Below are 20,050 nucleotides of genomic sequence, written 5' to 3'. Positions count from 1 at the left end.
CAGAGTCCAGTGAGATGGGCTGGTATCAGTTCAGGTCTGTCCCTTCTGTAGCCACCCAACTGCACTCCCCACCTCATCCCTCCGCTTCTCAATAGCGGACAGCTGGGAAGGGAGTGGGACTGAGCTGATCCCAGCTCAGATCACTAGGCTTTAGGACAGGAACCCCGCCCCGGTGGGGGCATTTCCCTCTGCTCTGAGCAGTTCCCAGCTGGGGGAGGGCTGGTGCTGGGCTGGTGGGGTGTGTGGCCTCCCTCGCTCCACTGCCTCTTGGAGGCAGGTGGCTGGGGAGGGGCTGGGGTGATCCCATCTTGCTAGGCTGCAGGCGGAAGGTGAAAACCAGTGGATAATTCCCCCCCAACACTGGGCAGATTCTGGCTGGTGCTAGTTTCGGGGAGTGTGCATCCCATTTCTGCCCCCCCACCCCTTGAGGCAGATGGCTGAGGGGGAGGGGGGGCTTGGGCAATTCCAGCCCAGTTTGCTGGGCAGGGGGAAGAGGGCAGCATGAAAAGCCCTGCTGTGGGGCCTTTCTGCTGTACCTGGAAGACCTCAGCTGGTGGAGGGGCAGTGCTAGGCTAGGGATGCATTCCCCTCTCCCTGTCCCCTCCACCTGTCTAAGGCAGGGCATGGGGCTGAGGAGAGATTGTCTGCTGGCTTTCCCCTCCCTGTGACTGACAACAGGTGGGGGCATGTGTCCAGCAGCCAATCAGGCCTCAGCTACTGCTGGGGTGGGTTCAGCAGCCTTAGGCAAATGGTCATGAAGGGTGGCAGGTGTGAGCTCCCTCAGGTTCCTGGCATAGGCCAGTGCAGGTTTCTGACCATCCAAACACTGAATATTAGTTCAGTTTATTATTGGATCAATCTATGCAGCTTAGAAAAACCTGTGAAGATTGAATAGATTCTGCCTTGAGCTTTTTGAACCTCTGTACTTAGCCCTAAAGAGCCATACCAGTGCCATTCATTCAAATCTAAGAACCTGTAGGCCTCTGCTGTGTTGTCCCATGTAAGATATCTGCCAGCACCAGAAACACACTTATGTTGTTTGTAAGCAGCAATTATTCAATAGAAAATTATACGCTCATATTCACATACAGCACCTGTTCCTGAAATCATTGGCAAATCTTTCACTAAAAGTGTTAACAGGAAGGTGACAGAGACCATAACACAGCCTGAAAAGAAGTTGGGAGTGAGCCCAAAGCTACTAATGGCAATTATTAACACATTTTCTTAATTAGCACTTACATTTTTCATACATAAATTGCACATGGATTTCAATAAGACCCAAAGATACAAAATGTTTGGTTTAGCAAAGAAAATATAAGGTGACAAAGAAACATAAAATAAAAGCCAAAATTTCAACAAGAAAAAAAGATATTTGACATGAACTGTATACAAATTAATATGCTATCTTTAGTGACAATTTCTTGTTTGTTTCCAGAGTTAAAGTGCCAAGTTTCAGGTCAACCTGATTTCCCAAGGAGGACTGAAATAAGTGTTCAGAATGGAAACCACTTGCAACTAGAACTATGGAGCAGATAGCAAACTTCATGTATCAAAATACAAAGCTTTGGACCATCCTGTTCAAAATGATAAACAACTAACTTAATCAAACTGAAACAGAACTGCATCACTCACCAAATCATTCCACATGCCTCTATATAGCCCAAAAGAAAACAAATGCTGGAAAAAGCAAGCATCTCATACTACATTGAGAATGCCAACAGACCTGGGATCAGTCAGTTTTCAGCAGGAAGAAGGGAGTGTGAATTCAGCTCCTTCCCTTTTAATTTAGCTCAAGAGCCCCAGTGACCAAAACTGCTGCAGTTTCATAAAGGGACAGAGGCATATCACTCAGGTAGCCCAAACAGTAAACAAATTGCCAGTCTAAATTTATACAGACCCTCACTCAACAAGGGAGCTGACTTAAGCAAAAGCTAGTCCTAGGCCATTATAAATATCTGAAATATTTTTAAATTTGCACAGGGCTATTGTGTAGTGACCTGGAACCCTCCCATCCCCCCTCAACTATAATTGTCACTACATTTGTAATAGAGGGGGCAAAAAAGTGGGTATTTCTGGTACTCCTGCAATTCTTTCATTCAAATGATCCTTTTGGATTTGCCATGACCCACTTCACCTAGGAAGACAAATTAGGCCACATGTGTTTTGCACCTGCAGAACTTTTTCTTTTGTTTTGGGTTATGGAGTTCCAAAACTTGATAATCCATAACCGAAATGCAGATACTATGCATTAAAACCAATATTTGTCATCAGAAACTAAGATAAAATGGGGAATTTTCAGGCATAGCTTTATCCTTTCATTCGTAAACCATAAGTCACAGTGACTTAGTTTTATCATACTTTGTACACAGTGACAGATAGTATCATAAATATTATGTGCTCAAGAACATGAAAGAATGATAGTTTTTGCTTCTGATTTTACATATAATAATGATTAGAGTACTGAAGATAATATACCTTCTAAGATACAAGGGTGTCAATAATAATAGGTATCCATTTATTAGTAATGGCTGTTCAGTATTCTTAATTCATATTCTGACATGCACACAACTGATGCAGAACCCAGAATATAAGTATTTACCAGAATAATTTTCTACTTGTAAAAAATGGAGTTGGCATGAGTGAATCATCTTCAATGGTGGGTGAAAAATCCTGTTGGGAATTGACTCTAGTCTCCTACCTGCCAGCCACCTTTCTCCTTCTTCTTTTATTGAGGAGAAACAGTTTATTAAAACCCTTAACCCATGAAATTTGAGAACTGATCCTACTCACTATGGTTTTGAGTACTACCTTGTGCTCAGGACCAAGCATATTGCAAACACTGGGACTAGGGACAGACATTACACATAAACCTGTTTAAGTGATCAGAAACTGGTTTAAACTTGTAACAGAATAGATGTTCAGCGCATATATATATTTTCAGTCTGAAAATGGCTGAAACCAGTTTGAAATAAACAAACCTGTTGAATGTAGTATCAGACTTAACTGATTTGGATCAAACTAGTTTATGCAATGTCAGTCTGTAACAGGGGGCCTGCTCAGGGTCTACTTCCCAGTGGCCCACCCACCTGTTTCTGGGCTAACTGCCCGCGTTCTCGCTCGCCACTCCTTGTTGTTAATTATTTAATAGATGTTAAATAGTGGGAGGCTGCCCATTTCTTACCCCAATGCAAGGGGGTACTATCTGCGGCTCTGTTCCTCCCGCAGCCCAAGCCTCGCAGATGGCATCCAGATGTTATCAATATCACCGGCCCCACACTGGGCCCCAGAATCTTACTGATTGAACCCCACCTGGATTCCTCTCCTCAGGCAGCCCATTCTGCCTTCATTCTGGGCAGCACAGCACCCTAAACTGCTTCCCTTTACGGGTGTGGTCCCCCCAGGACCTTTGGCTACTAGCCCTTGCCCACCTCCAGGCAAGTCGGAACTCCAGGCCCTCAGCTCTTGGGTGTTCCTCGCGGTGGGCCCCTTGGCCCTTTGACTCTTCCGGTCACGGCCCCAGCATTGACCAGTCAGGGGATGTCCAGACAGGTGCAAGTCTATGGCCCCACTCTCACACTGTGGTCCACCTTCCAGACCTTACAAAAAGGGGTAACCCACCTGCTTGTGGGAGCTAGGGGTTAAGGCGCCCCGACTTGCCTTCCACCAGGGTGGTAATTGGCCTGGAATTTCATGGGGGCTGCTGCCATTCCCAGCAGAGTGCAGTTTTAGGTCATAACCAGGACCAGGAACCTCCTGACCATCCCCTACAGCTCCTCCCTTATCTCCAGATGATACCAGCAGCCCTCCGGCCAGGCGATGTTGTTGCCTGGCCTCCAGGCAGCAAAACTGCCCTGCTTATATGAGCAGCCCCAGATTCAAAATGGCTGCCCTCATCAGGCACCTGGCAGCTGCCAGCTCCAGGCCCTTAAAGTGGCAGGCACCTGCAGTGCCTGCCATACTGTCCCAGACCCCTTGTTGGTTTAAAATAAACCAGACTCCCCAGCATCCCAGCATGCTTCCTGGGCTGGGTGGGACTTTCTGATCCACAGCAGAGATAACCCCTCGCCTCTGTTCTTTAGCCTGAGCAGGAGTGGGGTATGGCCAGAGGTAGTCTGCAATGGCCCCTGAGACAAAGGGGCAGAAACAGGGGTTAATTCTTTCCTCCATCCCCTCAGACCGCAGCTGAGGTTTGCTAGCCTGGCTGCATCTCTGCAGCTTGCCTGCAGCCAGGGCAATGTGGTGCCTATCTTCAAGAAAGGGAGAAAAGATGATCTGGGAAACTATAGGCCCATCAGTTTGACCTCAATCCCTGGAAAGATCGTGGAAAAAATTATGAAAGAAACCATTCTTGACAGACTAACAGAAGGCAACATTCTGAGAGACAGCCAGCATGGGTTTCTTGCCGGTAGGTCTTGTCTGGCCAATCTCATTTCCTTCTATGATCAGGTGACATCACCTGGACAAAGGGGAAAAGGTTGATATCATATATTTGGACTTTAAAAAAGCCTTTGACCTGGTGTCCCATGATGGCCTCCTAGAAAAATTGGACAACTGTGGCCTCGACTACCCTACAGTCTGATGGCTGGGGAACTGGCTCTGAGGTCAGACCCAGAGAGTGGTAGTTGACGGAACAGAACCAACATGGCACTCAGTGACCAATGATGTCCTCCAAGGCTCTGTTCTCAGACCTGTATTCTTTAATGTCTTCATAAACGATTTGGACTCTGGTGTCAGAAGCGGACTGGCCAAGTTCACAGATGACACCAAACTTTGGGGAAGAGTGTCCACACTTGAGGATAGGCTAGAGATCCAGGCTGACCTCAATAGGCTTGCAAGGTGGATGATGAAAACCTGATGGCATTCAATACAGAGAAATGCAAGGTGCTCCACCTCGGAGGAAAAACAACTCCCATCACACTTACAGGCTTGGCAATGCCATACTCGCTAGCACCATGGCTGAAAGAGACTTGAGCGTTATGATTGACCACAAGATGAACATAAGCCACCAATGTGATACCGCAGCTGGCAAAGCGAACAAAACTCTGGCTTGCATCTACTGATGCATCTTGAGTAAGACCCAGGATGTCATCCTCCCACTGTACTTGACCTTGGTGAGACCGCAGCTAGAGTACTGCATCCAATTCTGGGCTCCTCAATTTAGGAAGGACATGGAGAAGCTTGAAAGAGTCTAGAGGAGAGCCATGCTCATGATCATAGGGCAAGAGAGCAGGTCTTATGAAGACAGGCTGCGAGCTATAGGACTCTTCAGCCTGGAGAAGCACAGGCTCAGGGGTGACTTGGTGGCAGCCTATAAGTACATAAGGGGTGTGCATCAGGATCTGGGGGAACGCCACTTCACGAGAGCACCCCAAGGGAAAACAAGGGCTAACAGTCACAAACTCCTGCAAGACCGTTTTAGACTGGACATAAGGAAAAACTTCTTTACTATCTGAGGCCCCAAGGCCTGGAACAAACTCCCCCCAGAGGTGGTACAAGCACCAACTCTGGATGTTTTCAAGAAACATTTGGATACTTATCTTGCTGGGATCCTTTGACCCTAGCTGACTTCCTGCCCCTGAGGCAGGGGGCTAGACCCTATGATCTTATGAGGTCCCTTCCAGCCCTAATGTCTATGAAATTTATGAAATAACCACAAAAAAATTTTTTTTTTTTTTTGCAAAAATCTAGTTGGTCTAATAAAAGATATTACCTCTATCACAAGCCCTGATTCATTTTGGCTGTAAGGAGACACTCTGCCCGGAGGATTACGTAAGATTTATGCAAAGCTTTCTCTTCCTGGTTCACATTTTAAGTTAGACTAAGTTGTATACGCTGTGTTTTACTGGGCTGTAGTTTAGCTTAGGCAAATATTTTTGATAGTTCCCTGATGTATATGCTTGAGGCTGCAAATTGCTGTGTTTGATACATGCTTGCTTCAAAGAAAAGACTTTTTTCCTGCCCCCACTCCTCAGTCTGGCAGCAGCTGCCCCCCTCCTTCCCCCTGCTAGCCCCTCCGGTGCCTGGCCATGCTCCCTCTGTTCCAGCAGGGAGTGGTGAGAGCCTTGGTGGGCATCACTCTTCCCTCCCTTTAGCAGTGGCTGGCAGATGTGCTCTGGCACTCCTCAGCTTCTAGCTGGAGCCACTGCAGGGATGTACTGAACATCTAGCTGCTTGCAAACCAGCTTAGACTAACCTGCAAAGATTGAAATAATTCTGGCTCGGGCTTTGCTTTTTGAATGTCTGTCCCTAACCTAAATAACCAAAGCCTATCAGTAGTACAGACTAGAACACAACGATTTTATTTTGAGGTGACATCTAAAGTTTCAAAACTGGGTTTCATTCTCCAACCAGATGAAAACAAAACCTTCTTGTGTGTATATACATCTACTTTTATTCATCCACCCATTCTAGTGATTAGGGCAATGTGGGAGACCCAGGTTAACGTCCCTGCTCTTCTTGATTAAGAGAAGTTTTTTGTCCCAGATGATTCCAATTCAGGCAAAGAAGAAAAGAAATTCTGCTGTCTTAACCAGCAAGATCATAGAGGCTGATAGACTCTTCTTCCAAACCTCAAAACAAAGAAATCTCTTTGAGAAGGTTACTCAAAACTGAAAAGTTTCGATGAAATAACATATTTTCAAAGGAGCTCAAACCAGCTGTAAACCTCATAACACTTCTATGAGGGAAGTAAGGTTCATATTATCCATCTGTCATGTGATTATAGCTTGAAGCACAAGGAAAATACATGGCTTGACAGACATCACCAGGAGTCAGCAAAAAGTTCCCCATTGGAGGCCCCACTATTTTCATTTAAAAGAAGGGAAAAAATGAGTAAGTGAGCTCTTGGTCAACAGGGACTGTACATGGTTGGTGCAAACATATGGGCAAAGGATTACTGAAATAATCTGATGTTTGGAGAATCTGTATGCATTTACGTATATACACCTTTAAATGTTCCCTTTTATTTTTATAAATTCTTGGGGAGCAAAGGAGGCTTAAATATTGGCACAGCAATAGATGCTAGATAAATTAATAAAATAAGTAACAGATAGATAAAATAGCTTTGGGCCTGGAACAGTGAAAGAAGATTTCAGGGATAACTGACAGAATGGGTTCCAGGGCTCAGCTTTGCTGACCTGACATAAGGGCATGTAATATTGATTTTGCTATCTGTCTGTCAAGTCACATATTATTGTGTACTCTGCTTTATTCTGGTCTCCAGCCACTAATTCACTAACGACATCTTTAAAAGAGAGAATTCAGCTGCTCTCAATAAAGCTTCTTTTCGGGAAATGGGAACTCTTCCATGTCATATAAATATACACACTCACAATCCCTCTTTTTGAATATATATATTTGTATATGTGTGTACATACACACATATATAGACTATGGGGAGAATATATATACATTTTCTCCCCATAATCTATATATGTGTGGGGGCATCTGCATGTACACATACATCACATACACACATCTCACACACATATATATAGACCACATACAGGAGTTATACTTCTACCAGGAGAACTGAGAGTCTCTTGGCAGAAACCAGGAGTGTACAGGCATTTTTTCAATTTATTCTGAGGGAAAACATGTTCCCTCCAGGGGAAAGGTCCCCCAGGTGTCAATCTGAATTGATCTTCTTTCCAAGAGAAAATTTCCTGCAAGAAAGAAAGCTCATATGCCCCCACCAGTTTGGTCCGATGTGGTCTGGTCTGGTCATGGACTGGAACAGAGAGGCAAAGTGGGACAGTTTGAGAAGGGAGTGGATCAGCTGCTCTTTGCCAGCTCCTTCCTCCATTCCACTCCCCAGACCACTTGCTCCCTTTCTCTGCTTCTGCTACTGGGAGCAGAGCAGGACCAAACACTCTTTGTCCTCCCACCTGCCTCCCAGACAGGACATTTCTCAGAAATCTCTACCAGTAGAAATGAACACCTGTTTGTGGCCATAGAAAGTCTGTGTATATGTGAAATATATCCAACATTGTATACATTCAGTGTGTGCACATCCGTGTAGACTGATTTTTTTTTTTTAAGTTTCAACTATATCTGAGAATGAAGCCATTAAAAGAGATTTTCAGTGCTTATTTGAAGAAAATTCAGAAATGTTTCTGAGGAACTCCAAAGCACAGCAGCAGTTGTTTGGGGCCCATTAATTTTCTAACTATCACACATGTATTCTATGTGTTTCTCTGCTAATTCTCCTGGATCATTCTGAAGTCATAACACAGAAATGATCATCATCCTTCAAAAAACTGTAAGTCTAAACTTCTGCTCTGTGTGCATATGAATCATGCTACAGTCTTCAATGACAGCACCATACAGTGACATAAAGATAAAAAAAAACCCTGAACCATGGCTATTAATACTGTACCATCCAACCTCATCCTGGTAAGAGGCAGAAGTACTGTGAAAAGGACAGTATATGATCATGTGATAAAAGTCTACTTTTATTTATCTGTTGGTGCAGGATTAAGCTTGTATACAACCATTTCTACTGCTACTACCTATCGGTCTTCACTTTGTAACCTTGTCATTCCTTTACAGGAAAGATTTATTTTTTTAATGTAACATAGTATATATAAATATGGTATTTACATATACACACAAAGAATGAAGGGTCAAAATTTTTAGTATTCTGTCTACTCACCAAGGTTATACCACATGTCTCTGATCTCAAAACCAATTTGTCTCCTCATGTCACCATACCTATGAAAAAACAAGAAAGACACCATATCTTTCTTTATAAAACACCAATAAACAAAATACACAAGAAATCAGAAGTTGTTTAGAATTTCAAAAATTCTAGTTGACACTCAGAAAAGGTCCCCCATACCTACTTATTACTAATTATATAACATTATTTATCTAGTACTCTAAAATATTTATCATCAATTAAGCTTTGAAGCACTTCTAACACACCCATTTTCAGAGCAATGTAAATTCAAAAGAGGTTAAATGGCTTGTTTGAACTAAGGGCCTTGTTACACCTTATATTGAAAGCCACACAAATGTCTATCAGCTTAGTGCTGTTCAGCTTAGTGGAGCAGTCACAGTGGAGCAAAAAACCTGTTCTGACTGCCCCTCACATCCACAGCTGTGACTTGCCACTAGAGCACTGGTTTTCAACGGGCGGTCCTCAGACTGCTTGGTGTCTGCAGACTACGTCTAATGGGTCTGTGAAAGATGGCTGATGAATCAAAAGTATGAGAATACCTACACTTACAATTAAAAGAAGTCCACACCTCCATCTGACATTTTTTTAGGGGTCCACAAATGAAAAAGGTGAAAAATCATTATATTAGAGGCTTGGTGAGTAGGGATAGGACTCGGAGCTAGGGGAAGGACAGGGATGCACAGGCCCTCCCCTGTGCCCTTGCACAGTTATGGAACAGGAGCAAAATTAGGAAGATTACAGATAATTCTCCCTTGGCATTGTGTACTGTTAAATCAAATAACAAGTGCTTTAAAACACTTAAAAGGTGTTAACATGAAGCCAGTACAGGTGTTAAGACAGGGCCAGGCAATTATTTGGGCCTGAGGGCCACATAGGGAGCTTTGATGAGCTGTCATGGGCTGGGTCAGCATCCCTTGCTCCATGCAACACCTGACCAGAACGCCCTATGTGGGACAGGGCTGCAAGTAGGCAGGAGCAATGGTGGGGAGCAAGACAGCGGGTGGGACTGGGATCATGGGGCCAAATTGTGGGGCAGTGACAGCACGAGACTGGGGCCTGGGCCTGGGCTGCGATCCACTCCCTGAAAACCCTTGCCCTGTGGTGAGGAGGGGAGGTGCATGTGGGGGGAGGAGCATGGAGCATGTGAGCACGTGTGTGCGGAGGTGCTGCCTGGGTGTTAAGGGTCCCTGGAGACAGCTGGGCATGAGGGGAGGAAAGAGGGGGTGTGTGCAGCATAGCTTACCCAGGCGGTACAGTCTGCCACTGCCCCTGTGGCACTCTGCATGGGGCCGAACCCCACCCGGGGCATCTTTCACTGCACTCCTGCCTGCACCTGCTGGCCTGGCCCTAGCCAACATGCCCAGCTTCCAGCAGGGCTGCTCCCAGTGTCGCTGTAGCCAGGCAGGTGCTCTTGCCTCTGCTGCACTGCTCTGGGCAGGAAGGAAGCTTCAGCCAGGTGGGGAGGAAACTTCAGCTGGACAGCTCCTGCCCCAGCATGCAGGGCTCTGGCTCTAGCTCCCAGCTGCCTTCCACCTGCCAGGCAGTGGCTGCTCATTGCACCAGCAGGCGGAGTAGGTGGAAGGCAGCTTGGAGCTGGATCCGCACATGATGGGGCAGAAGCTGCCCGGCTAAAATTTCCTCCCTGCCCAGAGGAGGTGCATAGTAGGGGTAGGAGTGGGAGGAGGAGCCACAGCTGGAGGTGAGGGGAGCTGGGCAGCACCTGGCTACCTGCAGCCACGCCAGGAGCAGCCCTGCCAGAAGCTGCACAGGCTGGCTGGGGCCAATACTGCAGGCAGAAGCATGGCACTGCCTACCCCAGGTGGGACTCGACCCCATGCAGAGCACTGTGGGGGCAGCTGCAGGGCACATCTAGTCAATTGGTGGGCACCCCCTGCAGGCCGCATCCAGTCACTTGCTAGGCCATATCTGGCCCATGGGCTGTGTTTTGCCCACCCCTGGGTTAAGAGCTCCAGAAGCCGCCTAAACTTGCTGTGTAACAGGGCCGTAACAGGTATGGAGCATCACCAGGAACTCTGAATCCCAGGACTGTGTTCCGATCTCTATGCAACTTACTCTCCTTCAGAGGTAATAAGAGTTTTACTCTATACTGCACAAAAGGCAGCAAAGATGTTATTCACCTATGGGAATTTCTCTGCCATGTCTGCAGATTATGTAACTGTCCTGTGGGCACAAGAGGATAGTTGTGTAAATTAATGAGAATACTTTCCAGTTTTTTCCACATACTAATGGCTGGAAAAATCATACCAAGGAGCTTTATAGCCTAAGGGGGATTTTATTTATATATCGTTAGTATAGCATTGTCCTAGAAAATGAAATGCAAAACACCTCACACCACCTTGTACATTGATGTCACCAGCAAAAACCCAGAATGCATAGAGATTTTTTGATTTGCTCTTTACTGAATCACAGGCCAATGAGATTCTAATGCCGGGGAGGGTGAAATACGGCCCATGGGCCAGATCTGACTTGCCAAGAAGGATTTTGTCCAACCTGCAGCAGGTCCTTTGGTCCTGTCCAGCTGAGGCACAGAGGACAGACCAGGCTGTGGTACATGCAGCTAGTCCTGCCACCCCTGGGGATGCAGGAGGGATGGGGTCGTGTGGCAGTCAGACTCACTTCACAGCAAAGGTGTTTCCTTATGGTTGCTGCTGGACATGGCCCCACTGACCAGACACCCTGGTGAATTTGCCTCGCACCGACTGCCCAGGGTGGGAACTGTGTGGCCAGGTGCCTGGAATGGGGCTGCCGGTTGGTAGGGAGCAGTGCTTGGGAGCAGGATGCGTAGGCAGGCTGGGATGATGGGTTGGAATTGATGACAGTGCAGGGTCAAGGCACAGCCATGATCCACTGTACACATGGCCCTGCAATGGGCACAGGTTCCGTGGGCAGGGGAGTGCAGGAAGCAGATTGCAGCTCTGCCCTGATCCCAACCCACACTGTCACCACCCCAAGATCCCAAACCTGACCCTGGACACAGCTCACGACTCACCCACAGCCTTATCCTGTCCACATGCCGTGCCCACAGGACACAGATGGTCTCCATGAAGACCCCAGGATTACAGGGCAGAGAGAGTGTGGGGTTGGGGTCAGGGCCAAGCAGTGATCCACTCCATGCAGTCCTGTCTGCAGAGCTGATGCCTGCTGCAGGAGCATAAAGGCAGCAGATCATGGCTTTGCTCTGTGCTTGGTTAGGATGGGGTTGCAGGTGGGCATGGAGCAGCATCCAGGAGTGGGACAGGAGGGTGGGAGGGGTTGGGATCATGGGGTAGTGACAACACGGGGCCAGAGCAAAGTTGTGATCCACTGCTTGCATGCCCCATGATTGGCACTGGTTGTGCAGGCAGTGGCTTGCAGGGAGAAGATTGCGGCTCTGCCCTGGGCTCCACACTGTAACTGCCCCATGATCCTGGAGTCTTCATAGAAATTAGGCAAGACACACGTGGGTAGGGCACATGTCAGGTGGACAGGATGGGGCCACTTAGGGAGTTCTGGTGAGCTGCTGCATGGGCAGGGGGGCGGATGTGCTGACCCAGCCCATGACAGCATACCAAAACTACCTATGTGGCCGGCAGGCCCAAATAATTTCTCGACCCTGCTCTAATGCCTACCTGGGGCAAAGCTACTATATTTTCTTGCTCAAGTCATGCCTGAGAACATAATTCAAACCTTGCTTTTGAAAGGAAGAATGCAGAAGAAAAGATTTTTCCAGAGTTATGGCAGCATAGAGCAGGGACAGACTAATCTTCAGCTGACTCACCCCTTCCCCCTTTTCTGTTTAACTAAAGCTGAAACCCTAGCTGCCACTGAAGACAGATCTCCATCACTAGCTATATGATTTTGAAAAGAGCTAGAGTCTCCAACACTGTGAAAAAGAAGGAGAAAAACCAGGAGCAGTTAGAAAGTAGTAAAATTGCCAAGAGAAAGGTCATCTCAATTAGTGGAACATCAAGACCATTAAAAAGGAGATGCAATTTTTATCACCTGTGGAGTAAAGAACAATGAACTATTAAGCCAAATGACTCTGTGGGAGGGAACTGCACGTGCCTTCCTCTGTAAGCGCCTGAGCCAAGCTGCCAGCAGGTGCCTGATTGCGGCAGCCATTTTAAATCCCTGGCTGCCTTTATAACTGCATCAGTTCCCTACTGGCAGAGAAGGCAGCAACATCACCTGGCTGCAGGGCCGCTGGTATCATCCTGGAGGTAAGGGAGGAGCTGTAGGGGATGGTCTGGAGGCTCCTGGCCCTGGGCATGACCAAAAACTACACCCTGCCAGGGGTGGGTGGCCTGGTGGGGCTCTCAGTGGCACAGAAGTCCCCAGGAAATGTCAGGCCAGCGATCAGCCTGGTAAAAGGTGAGTAGGGGCACCTTAACCCCAGCCCTCACTTTTGGGTGGGTTAGAAATAACATCTAAGGCTGAGCACAACAACCTGCTTCTCCAGGGGGGGGAGTGAGAGTCCCCAGTGAGACCCTGGAGCCCCAGTCGTGCTGTGAGCGAGGGGAATAAGGTCAGAGAAAGGAGTAGAGGCCAGGTAAGCTTTGGGAAGCACTGGAACCAGTTGGGGAGAGACCCCGCAGGCCAGGCACACTCTCCGGAGCACCATGGAATGGAATGGAATGAGCAATGAAAATGCAGGCAGGAGGTGAAGACCCCACTGAGGGGTCAATGCTGGGGCCAGGACCTAAAGGCCAAAAGGGCCAGGGACCCACTGCGAGGGACATCCATGATAAGCAAAGGAGCTCAGGGCCTCGACTGGGCCTGAGACGGGGCCAGGGCTTACGGAAGCCGAAGGTCCCCACGGTTGGGGGCCACAGCTAATGGGCGAAGGCGAAGGTCCAACTAACTATCTGAGATGCCATCTGTGAGGCTTGGGCCACAGTGTAGAGGTGGTACAGAGCCACGGACACCCACTAATATTGGGGTGCAACAATGGGCAGCTTCCTGCCTTATTTAACAACTTATTAATTACCAACAAGGCATGGTGGGCAAGACAGGCGGGTAGCGTACCCAGAGGCAGGTGGGAAGCCAGCTGCAGCTAGCGGGGGATGCCCATCTCGCCACACTCGCTCAGCTGCCTGAATGGTAATGTCACAGCTGCTGCACTGTGGAGCAAGAATTAATGCATGGTGCATCTATCGTGGGAAGAAAATCAGCTTAATGCATGCAATTAAGCAAGTACATACATGCTATTTTGAGAGGCTGATATTTGAAGAAATAGTGCAGGTTTCATGTGAGAAAATACTGTAGTTCAAATAGTGCTCTATTCTTGTATAGGAGTGTGCACCATTTCACCCTGTCTGTGGCACATGAGGATGCACTTAAACAAGTCTAGTGGCACTAACCTTTCACATCTCACTCCATTACTCACTACTCTTGAAACTATCATTCTACATGGCACATGTACAGAAATGCAGGCTTGGGCCTGAAATCAATGGAAAATTTCCTGCTGACTTCACTGAGAGAGACTGCATTCTTGGAATATTCATTTTTTTTAAGTCCGTGCTTTGTGTTACCAAAAAAGTTACAAATTCTTTGTAACTTATAATGGATTTCCATAGCATTAAGTTAAAAAACACCGTGTCTTTAAAAATTCTGGCACTATCTAACACTTAAATTAAAAAATAAAAACCTTAGAAGTTCAATAACAATTAAGTCAAGATAAAGTAACTATTAAAACTCAAAAAGGGGAGAGGGTTGGTACTGGATTAAATGATTGTTTATATCCCAATAGATTAGAAGTAGTATTTGTTTCTCATACAAATAAAATCTTATGCTTCAAGAGCCGTGTCTTTATTGCTTTCTGAGTAATTTATCTTCTCAGTTATTGCCTAGAAAAAAACTGATTACATTAAAAATATTGAATTTATACACCCGTTATCTGGGAGTTTTGACAAGTTAGTGAATTATAATAATTAGTCTTACCCCAAGATCTGGTCAGACCCGGAGAACACAGTGACAGTCTTTTCATTCCTCACTTGCATAGAGGGTGCACAAACCTATTCATAGTCTCTTCTCCTGATTCCTGAAGGAATCATATCCTTCTGAAGAATCCCTTTGTTGGGGATCTGTTACAAACTCAATAGGCTTTTTACTTCAATAGGCACTTATTTGTCCAATTTCACTTATGAGGAAGATCTTAAAGGCAGAGGACCCACACTGTTAAACTGACTACCTTAAGGGGCAGCCAGTGGATCTTGGGCTCTTGAAGCCGGGGTTGAGGAGAGAATACCAAACTGCCACATGAAACAAGGGACCACTGTGCTTGCTAGACATCAGAAAGTAACGTTGGAGAGGCCTATTTCTATATAATTAATGCAAATTCAGAGTGTTAAATTCCCTTGGGTAGCTTTGAAGCTTCTGTATTGTGATCTGAAGAACCTTTTCTTAGGAGTCAAATAGATTATTACTGTGATGAGCTGCTTCAAATTATGGGCCTGAATTCTGTTCAGTAACATATTTAGTTTGTTTGCCATATCATCAACAAAAGATATGCAGCTTGCAATATTTAGCCAAGGTGCTTAGCTAAAACTAACTTGGGATACTGGTAGAGAACAGCTAGAAATAAAATGTTTTTATAACATTTCTGGAGATGATCATCATTAAGTGACTGCAATATTATCCTACCAGGTACTCTTTTAGCTCTTTATTTTGAAACTACCTGATGTATACTACCACATTCCAATTCCATCTTGCTCAAAAATAAAATGGAAGTCTGTCAGTTTTCCCTATAATTTGTAAATCTAATAAAAAATTTGATGTGGCATCAAAGCAATGGATTTTATTTTCATTTGTAAATTGATATTCTTGATGTGAAGGCTGTAGAATAATCTGCAGGTACTTATCATACCCTGTATTTACCTCAGGTACATAATTCTGAGCTGTCCCGAGAACTTAATCTCACAGGACTTGTAAATATTCCTCTTTCATCAGAAAAACCTGACATTCAGATGTGCAACAATTAGAAGGCAGAGAGATTTAAAATGCTGTTTTAGTGGTCAAGTAAAGCAAAGATTTCAAAGCAGCAGCCTGAAACATCACAGAGAAATGAAGCAGTTTCACAGGCAAGATTTAGTTCCCCCAAAAAGTACAATTGATATTTTTCTCATTTTGAAATAAAATTTCAGTCTTAAAATATATGAGTAACTTTTTCATTCCAATGATGAACTCTGCCTCTTGCCTTACAACACTTCTGGATGTCTCATGCCATATGACTCTAGAATTTAGATTAAGAGACTATCCCTAGCGGCAGTAGGATAGAAAGAAAGGAAAACTGAAAGCTCCAGTTTGATAGGGTTATGGTTGGACACAGCAAAGATGGCAAAAAAGGCCATTTCAGCCATTTGAGCTGTTCCTTCCTTCCTGCTTCCAGGTTTCTCTATGGGTACTAAAAACTCAAGTTTTTGGTTAGTGTTTTACTCCCTTCAGCCAGAGGACACAACCCACAGTGTAATTCTTCAGGCTCCAGTTAGTCACAGCTTATTGGTTAGCACTGTAATAAAGTAAACCAAGTTTTACAATGCCAAAAAGATGTGTAATTAACAGGATACAGGGTGCATCTACATGGTCAATTAGTATAGTGCCAACAATTCCCGCACTGTTTGTGGCAGAGTTAACAGCTTCTGGGTTCAGCGTCTACACATGCACCCAGGACTGCAGCAGTCTGAATTGGAATGGAGGAGCCCTGGACCGCCAGCAGGCTCAGGGGGTCAGCCCCAGGCTCCAAGTCATGGTGTTGGGCAGTGGAGGGGCTGACTGGGGCATGAGAGTGCCCGAAGTCAGGAGCTGTATGGACTGGTGGCAGGCAGGGGCCTGGGGTGACTGGACACAATTTACACCCGGGTCAGTTTACACATGCAGGTGCAGTTATTTTTGTCTCTGTAAGACAGTACTGCCCCCGACAGTATTATCTGACAGAAAAATTAGTTTGCTGTGGTCTAATAGCATCGCATGTGTAGACTATGATACTTTACACCACAGCAAATTAGTGTACTACGTAGTTAGGTACACATGTAGATGCACCCACAGAGTAATACAGAAGACTGTACAGGCTGCTGAGGTGTACTTGCTTAGGGACCCACACTTTGACCTTCCTAGCTCCTGGGCATTCAGTGAAATATTCTGACTGAACATTTAAATGATTGTCTACAAAAACCTATAAAAATATTTTCACTTTAAATGTATCCACATGCAATGTTTTAAGACTACGAAACAATGTTTTCACTTTCTGCATCTTACTCATTCAGTGACAGGTTATATATACTACACTGGAACTCAATGGAACTGAAGAAGAAATGCATACAGTGGACAAATCCTTCATGCTTTCAAACCTTTTCAGTCTTTCCCTTTTGACAGATTTTATTTACTGTGAAATTTAGAATATAATCCAGACAGTTCAAATTCCCTGTCCAGAGGTAGGCAATGTAATCCCCTTTAACCAGGAAACCATACAAGTCTGCAGCTATACAAAAAACATTCTTCAGGGATATCACAGTGAAACTGACTGTAGTTATGAAGATTCACTCTAAAAGGCCTTAAGGGATTAGGCAATAAAGAATAAATGTAAAATGAGATTAGAATAAGCACAAAGCTAAAATGGTTTGAAAAATCTAGTCTTATAATATGTTAATGCTTCTGAAAAGACTTGACTCTGTGAACGTACTGTAGCATAAACCATTGCCTTCATCTGTAATGAATCCTGTAATTTAGATCTCGATTCAAGGGCAGGAACATATACAATTCTTGATTCATGTTTTTAAAACCAACCTTTCATTATATCATGATTGCATCTCAATTTCAATGGATTTAGCTAAGAAACTAAACTAAAATTATGTTAATAGGCCCTCAAGTTCTTGTCCATGATTTTATCATCAGGAATAAAACTTACTTGTTAAGTATTTTGGCTCTTTTAGCACTTGAAAAATTCTCCAGTTGTAAAGACTCTTGTGTCAGAAAAGCAACAGCCAGGTGGAAGTAGTTGTTCCAAAGCTGAAAGCCGCAAGTGACAAGAATAAATAGTATTAAATCTTGAAATGTGTTTCTGCACATCTAGAAAACGTCTTAGAAGTATCTAATGTATGCATATAAATATTAATAGAAAAAATAAACAACAGACTTCATAGTTAGGTTTTTCAAGTTTCTTTGTATATCTTTGTAACTTTGTATACTTAATATACAAAAAGTTTCCATCTTCACACATTTAAAAATCAAAACCTGTTTATGAGTCAAGAAAAATGAAATATGAATGTCTGAGTATGATTTAGAGACAATCTCATACGTATATGAGATTTTAAATGGTTTTCATGAAGTGAAATTAATTTCTAGTAAAGTCTTTTGAGAACAGATAGGGCTGACTTTTTTATAACTTTTTTTGTAAATATTTATACATGTCAACAGAAATTTTCTACAATGAATCTGAACAAATCCTAACACTGCAATAATGTAATAGACTAAAACTCTCATTCTTCCAAGCTTTGGTTTTAGAGAAGCAGGTTTTCAATTCCCATGGATATACCTTCCCTGCAAACCTTAAAGCATTTTTTCACCATATATTTTTGAAAGCACTCCATATAAATTACTGGGCTTCATAAATAAATAATAAAAATTATACATGTTTATTTGGTTACAAACAGAAGTACATTTCTATGCAAATTTAGTGGAGAGTTCAAGCTCTTGGCAAGATGCCAACAGGTCTCCCAAGACTGTAAAGGTTGCATAGATAGGTATAAAAGGGAATGTATTTATTTTATGCAGTGTCAGATGAAATGCAGAACTTACACATTAGAAATATATGTTGATACGATTCTGTAAATATATCTACTAGCTTTAAAAAGTCTACCACCATAAAAGAAATCTCTAGGTGACACATACAAAATCATTAGTACAGCAGATACTAAACTGAAGTACAGCAGAGCAACAGTTTGTAGAAGAGTGAGGGAAAGAATCTGGTTATATATTACCAGTTCTATGACATGGCCCCAAACTCAACCTTACATAAAGAAGCTGCCATCATGTTGTTACAAGTAGGAACATTCATTGACACAGGGTCTTTATTGCACCTGATTCCACTATAAGGCCAGCAAAGGAAAGCACTACTCAGGCACAACCCTCTATCTGTTTTCCAAAAGATATTCCCTACAGCTAGGGACAGACATTACACATAACCTGGTTTAAGTGATTGGATACTGATTTAAACCCGTAACAGAACAGACATTCGGTGCACATAAATCAGTTTCAAAACGGCTAAAAGCTGGTTGAATGTAGAATCAGATTTAACTGATTGAGCTCAAACCCAGTTTATGCAATGTCTGTCCCAGACCCCTTCCTGGTTGAAGTTAAACCAGTCCCCCAGCATTCAGGTATGCTCTCTGGGCTGAGCTCTCTGCTCCAGCAGAGCAGCACTGGCCCCGCTCCTCTGCTACCCAGCCGGAGCAGAGACAGGCAGGGGAGGGGGTCTGGCCAGAGAGGGATTTAATTCTCCCCTCCCTGTCCCACCAAGGACCCGAGCCAGGTCTGCAGGCAACTCCCCCTTCACTGCTACAGCAGCAGGGCCGGCATGGCCCCTGAGGCAGAGGGGGCAGCGAAGGGAGTTATTCCCTGCTTTATCCCCACTGCCCCCAGGGGACTGCAGTCAGGTCTGCCCTCCCTAACTGCTGTTGCCATTGCTGCTGCCCTGCTTGGGGCAAGAGGCAGAATAAGCCCCCTCCACCAGATACTGGAGAGAGGAGGAATAGCCCCACTCCTTAACCCCTGCCAAAGGGGCCTTGCTGGCTGGTGTCTGGCCATGGCCATACCCAGCCACTGCAATGGCGAGGGGCAGGGCCCTTGATGGGAGCAGTAGCTCCTGTCATAGGGTTGGGGAGTGTGAACCCTTTCCTGGTGGGGGCGCTGCACTGCGGGGCAGGCAGAGATGCAGAGGGCTGCATTCTGTAGCAGTGAGGCTTTGAGGGAGCAAGAGCCCTCTAAGTTGTCCCCCTCCAGTGCTGCTGCTACCCCCATAGTCCACAGCAGCTTTCTGTGCCCTGTGCCATGCAGCCCCCTGCCAGGAAGGGGCTTGTGCTTGGGGAAACCATGACAGGGGCTGCTGCCCCCGTCATGGTCACTCTCCCATCACTGCTCCAGTGGCTAGGCAGGGGTGGGACCAGCTGCTGGTTGGCAGGGCCCCTTGGGCAGGGGGCAGGGAGTGGGGTTATTCCCCGCTTTACCCCTGGGGCACTGCAGTGAGGTCTGCCCACCGCAGCCGGCATCACCACTGCTTGCCTCCCTCCTGTCCCACTTCCTCTGGCATCTGGCAGAGAGGGCTTATTTCGCCGCTTGTCTCAAGCTACTGGCCAGGTTGGTCACACTCCCCCCCAC

The 20,050-nt window shown here is 45.4% G+C and overlaps 1 protein-coding gene across 2 annotated transcripts in view; it reads right to left on the bottom strand.

Annotated features, from left to right (window-relative positions):
- The window catches only part of DOCK1 (dedicator of cytokinesis 1), a 599,368-nt gene that overhangs the window by 168,994 nt on the left and 410,324 nt on the right, over positions 1-20,050 (bottom strand). For both annotated transcript variants that reach the window (XM_019502991.1, XM_019502992.1), the window contains exons 31-32: positions 17,583-17,683; positions 8,654-8,712 (exon numbers count right to left, since the gene is read on the bottom strand). In XM_019502991.1, coding sequence (XP_019358536.1) covers positions 8,654-8,712; positions 17,583-17,683 — 160 coding nt within the window. The remainder of the gene's footprint in view (positions 1-8,653; positions 8,713-17,582; positions 17,684-20,050) is intronic.

The sequence above is a fragment of the Gavialis gangeticus genome, unplaced genomic scaffold, assembly GCF_001723915.1.
Source record: "Gavialis gangeticus isolate Ggan-Ray unplaced genomic scaffold, GavGan_comp1, whole genome shotgun sequence".
NCBI classification, from domain to species: Eukaryota; Metazoa; Chordata; order Crocodylia; family Gavialidae; genus Gavialis; species Gavialis gangeticus.
This window is presented reverse-complemented; position numbering and strand designations above follow the sequence as displayed.